At 49.4% G+C, this 14,610-nt stretch overlaps 6 protein-coding genes across 6 annotated transcripts; 4 read left to right on the top strand and 2 right to left on the bottom strand.

Moving 5' to 3' along the window:
- Window positions 1-1,118: 1,118 nt before the first annotated feature.
- On the bottom strand, window positions 1,119-3,108 carry EI90DRAFT_3153282 (uncharacterized protein; the record flags this gene model as incomplete). Its single annotated transcript, XM_039065856.1, has 4 exons — window positions 1,119-1,778; window positions 1,828-2,172; window positions 2,237-2,640; window positions 2,691-3,108. 4 exons carry the CDS (start codon window positions 3,106-3,108, stop codon window positions 1,119-1,121), a joined length of 1,827 nt encoding a protein of 608 aa, XP_038918210.1.
- A 642-nt stretch (window positions 3,109-3,750) lies between these two features.
- EI90DRAFT_3280192 (thioredoxin reductase) lies at window positions 3,751-5,402 on the top strand (the record flags this gene model as incomplete). The annotated part of the gene is made up of 9 exons (XM_039066743.1): window positions 3,751-3,803; window positions 3,866-4,001; window positions 4,098-4,178; window positions 4,240-4,294; window positions 4,349-4,658; window positions 4,716-4,771; window positions 4,829-4,929; window positions 4,984-5,113; window positions 5,176-5,402. The coding sequence occupies exons 2-9, from the start codon at window positions 3,945-3,947 to the stop codon at window positions 5,400-5,402; spliced, it is 1,017 nt and encodes a 338-aa protein (XP_038918209.1). The 5' UTR covers window positions 3,751-3,803; window positions 3,866-3,944.
- An 845-nt stretch (window positions 5,403-6,247) lies between these two features.
- Window positions 6,248-8,405, bottom strand: EI90DRAFT_3121135 (uncharacterized protein; the record flags this gene model as incomplete). The annotated part of the gene is made up of 4 exons (XM_039063373.1): window positions 6,248-6,403; window positions 6,463-6,641; window positions 6,704-7,567; window positions 7,688-8,405. 4 exons carry the CDS (start codon window positions 8,403-8,405, stop codon window positions 6,248-6,250), a joined length of 1,917 nt encoding a protein of 638 aa, XP_038918208.1.
- A 1,583-nt stretch (window positions 8,406-9,988) lies between these two features.
- Window positions 9,989-11,002, top strand: EI90DRAFT_2914835 (uncharacterized protein; the record flags this gene model as incomplete). Its single annotated transcript, XM_039054533.1, has 5 exons — window positions 9,989-10,139; window positions 10,243-10,416; window positions 10,505-10,683; window positions 10,740-10,811; window positions 10,871-11,002. Coding segments are annotated over 5 exons (708 nt in total), but the record flags the coding sequence as incomplete, so codon positions are not given.
- Window positions 11,003-11,275: 273 nt separating this feature from the next.
- On the top strand, window positions 11,276-12,641 carry EI90DRAFT_453835 (uncharacterized protein). The gene is made up of 4 exons (XM_039067635.1): window positions 11,276-11,785; window positions 11,870-11,933; window positions 11,995-12,501; window positions 12,553-12,641. The coding sequence occupies exons 1-3, from the start codon at window positions 11,479-11,481 to the stop codon at window positions 12,398-12,400; spliced, it is 777 nt and encodes a 258-aa protein (XP_038918206.1). The 5' UTR covers window positions 11,276-11,478; the 3' UTR covers window positions 12,401-12,501; window positions 12,553-12,641.
- A 749-nt stretch (window positions 12,642-13,390) lies between these two features.
- EI90DRAFT_454420 (uncharacterized protein) lies at window positions 13,391-14,608 on the top strand. The gene is made up of 2 exons (XM_039067636.1): window positions 13,391-13,568; window positions 13,626-14,608. The coding sequence occupies exon 2, from the start codon at window positions 13,778-13,780 to the stop codon at window positions 14,384-14,386; it is 609 nt and encodes a 202-aa protein (XP_038918205.1). The 5' UTR covers window positions 13,391-13,568; window positions 13,626-13,777; the 3' UTR covers window positions 14,387-14,608.
- Window positions 14,609-14,610: the final 2 nt, after the last annotated feature.

The following is a 14,610-nucleotide window of genomic DNA, read 5'->3' as shown; positions in this document are numbered from 1 at the left end:
TTGATGCACCAAATACGAGGGCAGCCAGCGGTCAGAGGGCCCTAAGTGATGCAGATGAGCATGTAATTATATTCCCTTGCACATTTGCCCTGGGTTCTGACTATATCATAGTTTATCAAAGGTTTGCTTGCCGCGCGACCAGATTTGTATTTGGATGAAATTCAAGGCAAGCTCAAAATGCAACGGGGAAGGCTTGTATCCCAATCGTGTATATGGAGAACACTTCGACGTAATGGTTTCTGTATGAAATCGGTGAGTCAACAGTGGCAACCCTAAGCTTGATAACCCAATCCATCACCGACATCTAGATCCACCAAGTGGCTGCTGAAAGAAATGAGAGAGACCGGGATAGATATCGTCGCTTAATTCAGGATAATTACTTGCCTGATCAGCTTGTTTTTGTGGATGAAACTGCAGTGGACAGTCGCAATACTAACCGGTTGCGAGGATGGGCTCGGAAAGGCCACCGACCTCAGGTTCGTGCAAGTCGGATCCGTGGAAAACGGTATGCTGCCTCAGCTCTGATTTAGAGTGTGTTGTCACTGATTCTGTTAGATATTCACTGCTTCCAGCACTTTCTCTTGAAGGACCACTATATGCCGAGGCACGCATAGGTGCATATACAACAATTACATTTCGCCATTTCATTCGAAGGCTGTTACGTGAGATGAACCCTTTCCCCCAGCCAAATTCCACTATTGTCCTTGATAACTGCTCAATCCATAAGCATCCTTCTATCCGTCGTCTGGTTGAACGCAAGTATGTATGAGTTTATGTTATGATTAACACTTTTTAATTTCCTCATTTTGGCAGTGGATGCTGGCTCATATTTCTCCCACCATACTCACCCGACTTGAACCCAATTGAGGAGGCTTTTGCTGCATTCAAAGCAAGAATTCGGCGTAGTGGACCATCTCTGCGACATCTTATGCAAAGACAGCAAAATGAACAGGCAGTTAAAACACATCTATGTGATTTATTCTATTCTATTACAGCCGAGGATGCATTTGGCTGGTTCTTTAATGCTGGCTATGATGTAGAAGAGGAAGACTAGTTATTTTTAAACACTATAGACATTGTACGCTATCTAGAGTTGCACTATTAAACGACTACGAAAGCTAGTGGTGGCTAGGTGCATTATACTTATTAATAATGTGCTTGACTTCACGCCGGACAAGCTTTCCAAGCTTTTCAGCAATGCCACGGGCAAATCCAACATTTAATGACTCCAAGCCTCCTGGATTTCTGCATGTGCGATCAAGATCATCAAGACGGAAATAGCCCAGTACGGCCAATGGCTCCGAAAATACAGCAAGGGGGACAGGATCAGGGAAAATATTCCTATCACATTCAAGTCTCTCGAACCATTCCGTGATTGATGGGAATATTGCTGATGGAGGGGAAAAATCATCACTGTCTGGTGCAAGATCTGGGGCGCCGCATTGGGAATGCACAGCCTGAGAGCCGAAATTTTGTTCCAAGTGCAGGTGTGGTCGATGATAGTCATGGCGTCCATGATATCCGGCAGCATGCTCACAGGTGGTACACTGATGTCCATATGCATTCTGGAATGCATGACTAGGGTACAGACCATGGTATGGAGGGGGGGGTTGTAGTACAACCATTTGCGGCATAGATGAGGCTGGCGGAGGTGGCTGTGGCGGAGGAGCAGAAACTGATTTTGCATTGGAGCGATGACCTAGCGGTGGGGGAATAATTCCATCAGCAGTAGAAAGGACTGATGCGGGCGGCTTTTTGAGTGTAGCAATTCCACTTTCCTAGTGTCATTCAGTACCGAACATATATTTGTATTAGTGAAAATCTTACAATTGCTCCAGCCCATCGCTTGGCAACTGCCTTTGTGAGGGAAAGGTGCTTTCCACTTGGCATGACATAGCAGTTCTTGAGGTGCTGCTCACAGAAATGGTGCTTCTCATGGAGTAAGTCTTCAATTTGCCAAAGCGCCAGCTTTGCTGGCTTCTTGCGCCGCGCACGATGTGAATGATCAGAATCGGATTCATCCGTGGTTGAGTCCACGGAGCCAGAGTCAGTCTCACTGTCAGAGGAGCTGGAGTCATCCCGGCCAGTCTTTGATCTTTTCTTCCTGGCTTTCCGTGATCCTTGCTTCTTCTTTGTACTTTTCTGGCCAGTCTTTCTTCGATCTTTTTCTGGCTGGAAGCCGCATTTAGCTTCAACAAACAAGCAGATTTTTTGATAGTATGAAAGCGCAACAGACCAAATTTCGAATGATGATGACAACCTCTGGCTGCTTCCCATCCTTCTCATGCTGCGTGACTATTTCATGCACCATCAGCTGGTATTCTTGATTATCGTCAACTGTCTGCGGGTCTTGCATCTTCGGAGCTGTGCCCAGCTTCCAAGTGATCTCTGGCCTGAAGCGTTTGTTCTCCGGTAATCCAGGTGTCGCAGAAATGGCACTCTTCCAATCTTCGTATTCTAGATCAAGTGAAAGCAGCCGGGGCTTCGCTTTCCCTCCCACATTTACTTTGTATGTGATAAGTCCAGGCAATGGCCGGGCTTCTGCTGTCGCGGAATCAGTTTCCACTTGCTTTGTTTTAGTGGGAGCCTTGTTTCGGGCTACTCTGCTTGCTCTGGCGCTAGGCTGGGCTGCTTTAGGGGCTGTTGCTCCTGAGAAAAGAGACACTCGAAAATGAAATACACACACACACCTTGTATTTTCTCAATGGAGTAACTATTATCATAGACGGTTTCAGGAGTTCCGGCAGTAATTGGCTGGGCCCTACTGATCACTGGTTGCTGCACGGGCCCGGGGTGGGTTGTATTCTGAGACTCAAGAGCTGCCAGCAAAAAATCGAGCCCATTCGGTGTTTGTGCAGACACGGAATCAGGAATAGTGGGGTGAAAATGATTGGAAGCGTCCTCTGAGATATGGTTGTGCTCAGAGGTGTGCTGAGGGATGGGCAAGGGAGGAGGCCGTCGGCGGGATTGAGTCTGATGTTGAATTGCGGTGTCTGGAGATGAGGGCCTTTCCACATCTTCAGATTGCTCCTCCCTTGATCCTCGAGGGGGGTCAAGACTATTAAGGCGAGATTGTTGCTTCTGAGAGGTTTTGGTTTTGCGAGCCATGCGATACTGTTGGTTGGAAGGAAAGTTAAAAATCAAAATTCCAGAACGAGTACCACATCGGGGAATTCCGTATGCACCAGAAGAGACACTCGCAGCGACTTCAAAACACATGCATATAAAAAGCCAATGGGATTCACTGCTTGTATATTAAATCTACACCAAATAAAGTATAAGAGGAGTTAGCTGCTGCTGCACCCTAGACACTAGTCCGCCGCCGTAGCTGCCCCATTATCCAAATTCTCAAAAATTCAGCAAATCGTTCCGTCAAAAAAAACGCTCCTGTGTTTTTTCCCCAACACTCTGCTGCCAAATTTTCAGCCAATTCCATGCAGCCGTTGAGGTGAAAAGTGGGGATGAAGTTCAGCTGCCGGGAATTTTAAATATCGACGCTACGCACAATCGGAAAAAAAACGTCGCTAGATATCAGCTCCATGAACATGATCCAACAATCCGTTTGGAAAAAAGCGGTGTTGTTGTGGAGTAAATGGGGGATGAAGTTTGGCGCTGTTCAAGCGCCAGGATTCATACGGAAGCAAGAAATCCGTCACGCGACAAATCAACTGAAAACGGCAGTAATTCACAAATTCCCGTGACCCCAATTGCGCAGATTAAAATATTACCTGCACGCTTTCTTCCACCATATCACGCTTTCGCGCTCTCCTGCCTCTCTGCTCCTCTAGTAGGATTCTCAGAGGGTACGCTTTCCGCTCCTGGAACAAGTGACTGGTTCAAATTAGTAATTTGCTCTGCGTAACAGCACTGTCGCCCTCAGTGGCATATTTTCGCACAAATCGGCTCGATCGACGCACAATACCTCTAGTCTGACCAGTGAAAAGATGGCGCCTATCACTCCCTCTAAGGGAGTTAAGAGCACTAAGCTTCACTCGAAAGTGGTAAGTCTTCTAGCTGATCGCAAAATCTCTGTTCCTTCGGCTCGATCAGGAATCGTTTGCAGGTTATCGTTGACAACCTCTTGTCTGCATCCTCAGGTCATCATTGGTTCCGGCCCGGCTGGCCACACTGCGGCCGTTTACCTATCTCGTGCAAACCTTAACCCTGTTCTCTTCGAGGCGAGCGTTCCGGTCTGACGTCCGTTCATCGGCTTTGGTTTTAACGGTCTACACTTATCAGGGTTTCCTTGCTAATGGTTTCGCGGCTGGGGGACAGCTAACAACAACAACTGATGGTGAGCCAGAGAAACACATCAGGGAGGTGCTCGCATCTGATCCTTCTCCGCTAGTTGAGAACTATCCAGGCTTCCCTGACGGAGTCCTCGGTGGAGAACTTACTGAAAAATTCCGTCAACAATCCATTCGCTTTGGCACAATCGTCATCACCGAGACCATTTCTAAACTCGATCTCTCTGTTCGCCCTTTCAAATACTGGCGTGAAGGGGCGGAAGGCGACCCTAACGCATTCGAGACGGCTGATGCAATAATCTTGGCGACCGGTGCCAGTGCTAAGCGCTTGAACCTACCAGGGGAAGATACATACTGGAACAATGGGATCAGTGCTTGTGCCGTTTGTGATGGGGCTGTCCCGATATTCCGGTCTGTGTTGCTTTTTGTTTACCTTTTGACACTTAGACTCACCGACTGGTATCGCAGCAACAAACCTCTTGCTGTTGTTGGTGGTGGGGACAGTGCTGCTGAAGAAGCGACCTGTGAGTCACGCATTGGTTCCTAATTCACACCACGATTGATAGCAACAACCAACGAAGTCCTGACCAAATATGGATCGCACGTTTATGTCCTCGTGAGACGCGACAAACTTCGAGCTAGTGACATTATGGCGAAGCGGCTGTTGTCCAATCCCAAAATTGTGAGCATGCACACATGCTATCTTCCCTTGATCCATTCACCATCCGTCACGCAGACTGTTCTCTGGAACACCGTTCCTATCGAGGCTCAAGGAAAGAATGGGCTTCTCAGTAACATTCGCTTGAAGGACACAAAGACGGGAGAGGAGCGTGACCTGCCAGCCAACGGTCTTTTTTATGCCATCGGTTCGTCCCACTTTAACTGTATGGTGCATTGAGATAGGCTCATAAAAATCGTTCGTCCTCAGGACATACTCCTGCGACTGAACTTGTCAAAGGTCAACTAGAGACGGACGCTGAGGGTTATGTCATCACCGTACCGGGTACAACACTCACAAATGTCAAAGGAGTTTTTGCTGCTGGCGATGTTCAGGACAAACGTTACCGGCAGGCTATCACTAGTGCCGGGACGGGATGTATGGCCGCTCTCGAGGCGGAAAAGCTCCTAGCAGAAGAAGAGGAGCTTGGGCATTAGTCTCATGATGTAGAGCAAGGCCATAAGTAGAACTTAGAAAGTGTAGATAAAGAATGTACTTACATAATGGAGAAAGCATAAATCGTTTCGAGTCAATATCTAATAGTGGCTCCATGTGCAGCTGCGATGAGGGAGAACTGCATGTACCGTGGAATTTGGCGTGGATCTCAAGGTCAACGGAGCGAAGCACTTGATCGCAAAATCAGATAGCCCATCCTACGTATCTCCCATTCGCTATATGATGGTACCTATATGATAGACAGAACATGTTGAACTGAAGCAGAACTCCTTTGATTCCGACAGGCAATGCTGGTATATGAGCGCATGCATGAGTGATGATATGATACAATGCGAAATGGAGTTGAAGGGCAGGAGAAAGGAGAAAACAGAGGGGACAGTCGTGCCTCATGTTAAACCCGATAAACCAAAAAAAAAGAGAGGATTGAGCACAGTGAAGATGTAGATGAGTTATAGACCAAACAAATGATCCGCTGTAAATAGTGTGGTCGTGCTATGAAATGGGTGGCGAAGAGTCGAATCAAGTGTCAGACGAGGACCTGGGACGGCTACTGTCTACATGCAAATATGCGAATAACACTTGTCTTTCATGCACCCGACTCGCTGTCTGCCTTGAAGCCGAAAACCTTGAACACTCCAAAAAGAAACACGTCACAATCCTCTCTCGGACCTCCGCAGCCAACTTGCAAGAAATGCTGGTCCTAACGCCCTTATCCTAGACAAATCTCGATCCCTTCACCTCTGACTTCACGACGCCACTTCCAAGTGCTGGCAACCACCTTGCATCCCGGGCTATGCCGGCAATGCGAAAAGACGTCTTCTATCGCTCATTCGATTTCGGAAGCAAAAGAAGCATTTGCATTACCAACTGAGATGAATACGATGGCGTGTGAGGCTGACGAGCCGGCTGAAATGGATGATGAGGGAAAGACGGGAGGATCCGAATGCAGAAGTGTGTGTGAGAGAGATGGGACTTGATGAGACTGGGCAACAACAAAGGATCAGTAACAAGTCACCTGTGGCGTCGGAAGCGACTTCGGACGAAGGATGCTGAGGCATGGATGAGAAAGGCATTGAAGGAGGAGCGGAGGAATGGTGGCGACACCGCCATAAATGACACTCCTTCAGATGCTGTCTCCAAATGGGAAGAAGTGCATTCTTTCAAGGAACACCCTGGCCCTGTAGGTGAGGCACCGGCCTCCCCGGGACACGCTCCGAAGGCTATCTAACCTCGATTCATCGCTGCTTTTTTAGGGCCTGAGCCACGTCACACGCACACGCACAGGACAGAGTGAGATGGGAGTCACTGCAATCGTGCGACTTATTAAGCTGGTCGTTCTCAGCCAAATTTGGCGAAGCATCCAACCCTGACATTGCTTTGCCTACCTCGCTGCTCTTCAGCTTTCCAGGTGATAGGGCTCCTCCATGCTTCACGGACTTCACCAGTTGAGCCTCCTTTTCCAGATGAGTAGGATCATAAGTAAGCGTCACGGACAAAGGTTGGTGGAAGCTCCCAAGCGATGAAAGGACAGAATCGATAGGCACAGAAGCGCCCGGCCTCAGAACCGATCCCGGCCTCAGAGATCGTCCAGAAGTGTTTACGATGTTACTGTCAGGTTCTGGACCAATTGCTCGCGAGCCACGCTTCCTTCGGCTCTCTTCGTCAGCAGGATCCAGTGAATGGAATGAACCTACAGAGAAGGGATTGCCCAGAAGCGAGTGGCCCCTCGCGACGGCCGCCCAGGCGCTCTGCTCCCTTGCGGATGGGCGGAAAGTTGCGAAGCGCTTTGGTGGACGGGAGACCTTGGACAGAGAGGAACCTGAAACCTTCACTGGGGGTGCCGAACTGTGGGTCTGACTAGATGATGGTGGACGGCGTAACTTCGAACCCTCAACTTTGTCCGAATCCGAATTGACAAAGTTTGTGACAGAAGGCGGACTTGTCGGTTCTGCCGCCTTCTCCTCGGCACCCTCCATGGGACTTGCCAGCGGCTTCGATTCCTTGGCCGCAACGTTTGTGGGTGGAGTCAGGGTGGGAGGTGGTGATGCCGCCAAATTAGGTCCTCGTGAAAGACTTGGTTCATCTTGGAGGGACACAGTTGGGGATTTTGGAAGCGAATTCAATTGTGACCCTGACCCATTCGCCCCTTGAGGATCAGTACACCCAGAATTTGCATGACAACATTCATTGCAGGAAGGAGAACCAACGACCGGAGCGGGCAACACGGGTCAGTGAAAAAAAAAAAAAAGCAAATTGCGGGACGCACGAGTGATGAACTCCGGCGATGTCGAGGAGAATTCAGTCGCAGACAGACCTAACGGCGAAGACGACGAACCGCCGGAATCAAGGAAGTAACCAGTAAAATAGTCGAACGGTTCCTGTTTGGGCTCTCCAGGTGCAGGGGTCTGTGGAATAACATGCAAAATGCCGAATTCTCTGGTTGGGGTAACGCAGGGTGAAGGTGGAAAAGCAAGGGATGGTGTTGGGCGTGCATCCCATGGCCAGATTGAGTTTGTGGCTGGGCTCATGAGAGCTGGGGGAGCAAGCAGGGACCGTGCATCCATCGCTTTTTTGGGCATGTTTGATGGCGATGGGCCCACGGTAGAGGCTTCGCTGGAGAGTGAGGAGGAGGAGAACGCACGGGTAGGAAAGGAGGATAAAGATTTCGAGTGAGAGGCACTGAACTTTCGTCGGTGACATTCTGGTGAGATAAGAGTCCCGATAGTGAGCAGGCATGGTTGAGAACAGCTATCAGATGGAATAGGACCCCCGCAGGACACCTCCTTGGTGTGGTCATCTTTTTTCGCCGAGTCCGAAAGAGGTTCATCCGAGTGGAAATCATCCTGGCGAGGCGAGCAAGAAGGACTGCACGACCCAACCGTCTCCTTTTGCGGAGCGCCGCACGTTACCAGTTCTCCGCCGCTATCATGAGTGTCGACTTGAGTCTCCGCGACATTAGGAGAAACGCGAAGGCTGCTTGACATATACTACTCAGCAAAGATAACGCCAGGATGGGCGAGGAGAAAAGCGTTCAGCCTTCTAACAGATGACTTGCGATATTAGAGGTCGCATCTGAATTGACGAACGAAGCAAATGCAATGATGCGTTGTTCATTTAGTTGGATATTCAAAATCGCAGATCCCGATGAGCCAAGTTTCATTACGTGATCTATACCGAGTTGCTTGGGTTGCGTTTCCCGTGTGAAGCACTATCCTTTTCCTTTCTCAGCTGATGGCAGTTCAGCTGATTACTCTTCTCCGGGGCTCGCATCTACGTAAGTTCCCAGCCTCTATGGCTGATCCTACGTGGACATGCTATGGAGAGGTTCATATGAGAGAAAATCCTTCGTTTGTGGTTGAGCTTGTTGGGCTGTGATTATGACATGGAACTGCGCGACTTATCGCCACCGATGAGCCGTGGCACGACTTTTGATTGGCGACATGGATTAGCTTGTCCCTTGAAATCATTATCTGACATGGTTTACGACCCCCCAAACCGGACCGCTTTGCTTCAAACTCGCTTCCAGGAGCTACATTGGCAGTGTGATGTCTCCCATCACATAATTCCGTGTTGACACTGTTACGATTCTCCTTCACTCCATTCGCATTTGGCTGATGAGCGATGGTGAGCCGATTTGCACAGTAATTGCTAATTTTCCCATGAGGCGTTTCCTCTGGCTAAACGTGAGTCCGCCAAGACCGGCGCCCTGGTATTTTCTATTGTCCGTCAACATCTAGGCCCATCTACAAGGCATTCGGTTGCAGAAGATGGCTTTCTTCGGGCGACTTGCCATCTAATTTCACAATTTCAAAATTTCTGTAAGCCTGTTCGGCACCAGCTTGCATGTGTGAGGGAACTAATGTTTTGCCTCCTGAGGCCAGGCACATCATTGTTCGGGTTGTACGGACATGCGCCAGGAGAAAAGAAGTTCACGCACACCACGCTATCTCACAGAGTTTCTGGCTCAACAAAATTCCCTTTTGCAATTCATAACTTGACACCTTTTTCGCTGACGTCACCTCAATATTCGCTGTTCCAGGTTGGTGGTAACTTGCCTCAGCTCAGAGGGGTCATGTTATTGACCGAGATGTACCCTCGTAAGCATGGCATCTGTGTAGACGCGCAAGTCACGTAAATTCGCAGTACCTGGCCCCGCAGCATGTACATCGCCATGCACAACTGCGCTCATTCCGTAGAGCTCAAGTGATCGCTGCGTGAGGCAGTGTTCGCTGAAGAGCGATGGCTGTGTCAATTCAGTACCACATCGATGACAATATCACCAAGTCATAGAGGCTTGGAGTCCTGCCCAATCGATGACGTGCCATGGAACCTAGTTACTTACATAAGTACTCTCATCCACTCACGCAACCCATAAGAACGACAACCAAAGCGACAAGTAACCAGTACTGAGAACAACCTAACACTATGTCGTCCTACACAGTTAACGTGAGTGCTAGAATGCTCAGGCGTGGGAGGCATGACCCTGATTATCATGAAACTCGTACAACTGGCTTCCGATTAACTTCCACGTTTCGGCTCCGCCTGACTGCATGGTTAACATGCCCAGGTTTCAAACCTCTCAGCCGCCACGACCAAGGAGACGCTGCATGAATTCTTCTCATTTTGCGGCACGATCACCGATATCGAACTGAAAGAGAAGACGGCCACGGTTTCGTTCGAGAAACCAAGTGCTGCGAAGACAGCTTTGATGCTAAATGGTGAGCAATACCTTCAAATGCTCCCAAACGCTCTTTGGGGTCGTTCTTACAGCTTGATACCCCCTTTGTTGCGTCATCGACCCTATCCGATCTCTATCCCCAGACGGCACACTCGATGGGTCTGAGCTTCGTATCACCTCCGATATCGAACATGAGGATCGTGCACCGTCACCAACGGCTCCAGCCCACCCTATCGAGCAAACCGACAAGCCTCGCGCAGGTATCGCTGCTGAATACCTTGCAAAGGGATATGTTCTTGGTGATCATATTCTCCATCGTAAGTATTCACCCTTTTCGCACAATTTTCAGGGTGCCCGTGTCTCACCGCGTGTCTGGACTCTTCGGTCATCATGCGCCGATGATAGGGGCGATCGAGATCGACAAGAAGCAAGGCATCTCTGCCAAGTTCCAAAATTACATCAAGCAGCTTGACCATGGTGTTGGTCACCGTACTCTTGGGCCAGATCAGACGGTTAGCGGGAAAGTGACGTCGACCGTGAAGGAGCTCGATGAGAAGAAGAAATTTAGCCAAATTGCCAACGATGTGGGTTTCTCCATGCATATCAGGTGAATGGGCTGGATTCATTTTCACTTCTACAGTATTACGAAAAAGCAATAAGCTCGCCCTTCGGTCAACGCGTGCTGGCTTTCTACTCCAGCACGTCGAAGCAGGTGAGGACCTGTTGGGATGACGGAAAAGAGGGTGCACTAATGTAGGCCCATTCATCTAGATCTTTGACATTCATGAAGAGGCGAGGCGCATTGCCGACGCGCACAAACAATCTCAACCTCCTCAGCCCGCATCTTCATCGGGGCCTGCTGCCTCTGCTGATCCGGTACCCGAGAAAGCTAAAACGGACTGAGAAGGGGATATGCTACACGTTTGCCAATGATTGGGAAGCACTACCTCATGTACTTGAATCAATTTGATGTATAATCGAAGAACTGGCACAGCCTTGAAAAGTATTGGGTTTCAAGTGCATTTTGAGACGCAGGAAATTGCTGCGTTTGCCGAGTGGATGAGAGGGTGAGAAGGCAAGCAGTCGCCATCAAGTCGAACTGGTGCCCCAGAAGGCCTGTGGGTCATTTTTACGCCCCCATGTTGGAATTGAATCCCGTGACTGGGCAACTCGACCTTTTTTTTTTTTGCTTCCGAACTCCCCAACTTCAAAATCAAAACTTCAATTCCGAAAAAAGATGGGCCACAAGTTCATCGACATTGTGGCCTAACTCTGACGCACCTTGACTGGACAAATCAAGCGACACTCAACGTTCCGACGTTGCTTCCGATCCTATTTCGTGACGTATCTACCGTCGTATCGTCGTGCAACCCGTGAATATGGAGTCCAATGGGTTCGAGGCGGAGGAGCGTTCGGACTTGGGTGGTCTCGATGCTTCTGGCGTTCATGCTACCAGTTCAGCTCTTTCGGATGGCATCAATGGTCATGAGGCACATGTCAACGAATCCGCTTCTCTTGCTCTAGAGGCTTTGTTGCAGGCTTCGAATGATATTGAGGCAAGAACTACGAGGAAAATTCGAGGACATTTTGCGCTTGGGGCGTGGATATGTGATGTTTCTGGTTGTGCCAAGAGTTTCCCTAGCATGGAGCAGCTGAAAGTACACCTCGAGGAGAGTCATGGCGATGGTGAGTTGTTTTTCTATTTTGGAAAACAAAAAAAGAAAAAGAAAAGATGACGTAGATTGTGGGTTGCTTGGTGTTCATATTTAGAGAATATATTTGTCGATGGACGTCCAACGCATACTAATAATTATGCGAACAACCTCCCAGAGACGTGAGTGGTTTTGTTGTGCTCCTCGGCTCGTTTGAAGGTGAACGGCGATGTTACATTCCAGCCACTCGATTTCCCCTAACGCACGTCTCAAAGCCGAATCCTCCCCTTGCCCCACACCGGCTCTGAACATTCATTTTCTGACAGGGGACCATCCACAGTCCAACAGCATCGAAACCTCATCATCATCATCATCTCACTTGCCCCCACGTGATTATGTTGAAACTCCAATCGATGCAATCCTTGCGACGGACCTTCTCAGTCCCACGTTGCCAAAAGTACAAACCATCAAACATGAATTGCAACCGGCGGCACCCAGGCCATGGATCTGTAATATCGATCACTGCTTCAGGGATTACTCGAGTGAAAGCAGGCTCATTCGACATCAGAGAGAGAATCATCGACTTGATAAGAGGTACGGTGAGAATGGGTGCGTTGTTTGGCTTGGGCTTCGTTCGCTTGGTCTCTGACGCTTAAACGGTCGTAGTGTTGACCCGGATGCGAGAGGCGAAAGTTTGCAAAGCACTACCGTCAACTCTGCCTCCTCTCCGGGCACGGTGATGTCTGCAGAGTGAGTGTGTTAGATGATTAACGTGACGTACCGGTGCTCACGTTTCTACAGCGATGAAGAGTCAAACCAACAGAGACTCTCGTCTCCTGTCCAACCGTCGTTGCCTGTGTCCCCTGAGATTTCGCAACCCACCGCTGACGCTGCTTCTCACATATTCCCGACTTCATCGTCTTCGGCATTGGATTCGATAGCTGCCGTCGCTTCTGTAGCTTCCCCATTGACAGTTCCTGGACCCTTGCCCTCAGATACAACTTCTCCATTGGAGGCATCTGAGGACCAAAACGAGCTTCCAGAGATACGCTCAGGCCCCGAAAGCGGGTGTACTCTGAAATGGCAAGCAGTTCTACCACACGGTCTCTTCGCCCTCGTCGCACGACGATCCACACAGCCGCTGGTTCATCAAAGCAGACTGATTCAAATTCAACATCCGGACCGTCAACATCCGTTTCTCGTCAGGCGGCGAATGCGGCAGCGGCAAGAGATGGCGTGGTCATGGGATTGACAGTTAATCAGCTGCGTTCTAAGCGGTTTGTATGTCCTCATGAAGACTGTGGGAGATCGTACCTTGGGATGAAAGAGCTCCAACGACATCAGTTGAACCACGAACCGCCTCAGTTCAGGTGTAAATATTGTGGAAGAGAGTGGCATCGTTATGATGTATTTGTGAGGCATTTCGAACGGAAACCTGTATGGTGAGTCTTGTCTACGCAATGGAGCCATTGATTTCGAAGCTCAGATATGGGTATTAGTAAAAGAGCGAGAGAGGCGGATGTGTCTGCGGATGCTCGCAATGTAGCTTCGTCTTTGGTCCGAATCCCATCAACGATCAGCGCCACCGGATCAAATGATTGGGATAATGGGAGAGGCCGGGGATTGAACGCAGATGTGCCTGTTGTCGAGACTAAAAAGGCTAGGAACGGACGGAGTAACGGAAGTACGACCAAGCCAAAACGGAAAGCCACGTCTATATCTTCATCGAAATGCACGAAAACTGCTCACGAAGATTCAGGCACTGATGGTGCTGAGCGTACTGAGGAAAGATATGAAGATGTTGATGGCTCTGAGGAGTGAGTGCAATTTGCTTGCCCCCGCTGCAGCACAGCTTATTCAGTTATGATCTAAAGGAGCAGGAGCGGCTCAGAGTCCAGCATCCCAGTCGCCAATATGCGTCCCAACCCGTCCCCAGTCAGCGAGGCATTCTATGGGTCCAGCGCTCGACCTGCACCTTTCCGTCGCCCCATTGATCAAGATATAGATCCACGGCTGAGTAGCAATTATGAGGCGTATATCTACGACGGGACACATAGCCGATCCAAACTTAGTTCGACCAGGGCATCAGGAATGGATGAACAAGATGGCGAAGACGTGGACGGCGAACGAGGCCCATACGAATCACGGTCAGTGCCTCTTTTGGGTCAGGTCGATTGCCTATCTCTTACTCTTGTATAGATCTGAGGATGCGTATCAACCACTCGCATCCCATTATACCCATCATGTATACCCTTCCACACACGACCCTACATCTCGGGCATATTTACACCTTCCTCCTCCGCCTGGTCGTGGGACATACCAATACTCCCCCGCTCACAGGAATCAAGTTCATCCCCATCATTCGGTCATCCAACCTTATCCTTATCCGATGGCCCCTGACGTTCCACTCTACACCGCTAACCCTTCGCCGCAAATGCCTCATGCCCAAGTAGGTTACTCTTCCGGACCGTCCGGGCCCCCACTCCACTCCCGTACGCCGACACATTTGAACGGACACGGAAGTGGCCGAAGGGAAGATGATCGGAGTTCAAATAGGTCGAGGCGGTCATCTGTCAGTGATCGCGGCTTCAACCCTGGGAGCGACGAGTGGACAACGGAAAAAATGTGGGAGTAGATGGTATTTTATTTTGTGACTATGTGGCCTTCCTTTCTTCTTGCTGCGTTTAGAATCATTTCTTTCTTCTGAGAGGTTATTAGAACATCCTCATCTAATCCTTATTCGGACAAATCTTGTTTCCTTGTTGTTGGTGGCGAATGTGCGTAAATTGTGGGCGTTTTAGCTGTATGCATGAAGTGTATGCTATGTGATCTATGTGACCTGTGGACCTGTGACTTGTG

Source organism: Cantharellus anzutake (assembly GCF_015039405.1).
Source record: "Cantharellus anzutake strain C23 chromosome Unknown EI90scaffold_15, whole genome shotgun sequence".
Lineage (NCBI taxonomy): Eukaryota > Fungi > Basidiomycota > Agaricomycetes > Cantharellales > Hydnaceae > Cantharellus > Cantharellus anzutake.
The sequence above is the reverse complement of the archived record's forward strand: the minus strand, read 5'-3'. Positions and strand labels throughout refer to the sequence as shown.

What these genes read in the sequence shown, in the direction of transcription:
- EI90DRAFT_453835 (XM_039067635.1), top strand. Translation starts at nt 11,479, where the DNA reads ATGGAGTCCAATGGGTTCGAGGCGGAGGAGCGTTCGGACTTGGGTGGT. An exon ending in CGAGGAGAGTCATGGCGATG is followed by an intron (nt 11,786 to 11,869) that starts GTGAGTTGTTTT and finishes GTTCATATTTAG; the next exon opens with AGAATATATTTGTCGATGGA. An exon ending in GCGAACAACCTCCCAGAGAC is followed by an intron (nt 11,934 to 11,994) that starts GTGAGTGGTTTT and finishes GTTACATTCCAG; the next exon opens with CCACTCGATTTCCCCTAACG.
- EI90DRAFT_454420 (XM_039067636.1), top strand. Translation starts at nt 13,778, where the DNA reads ATGAGGCGTATATCTACGACGGGACACATAGCCGATCCAAACTTAGTT.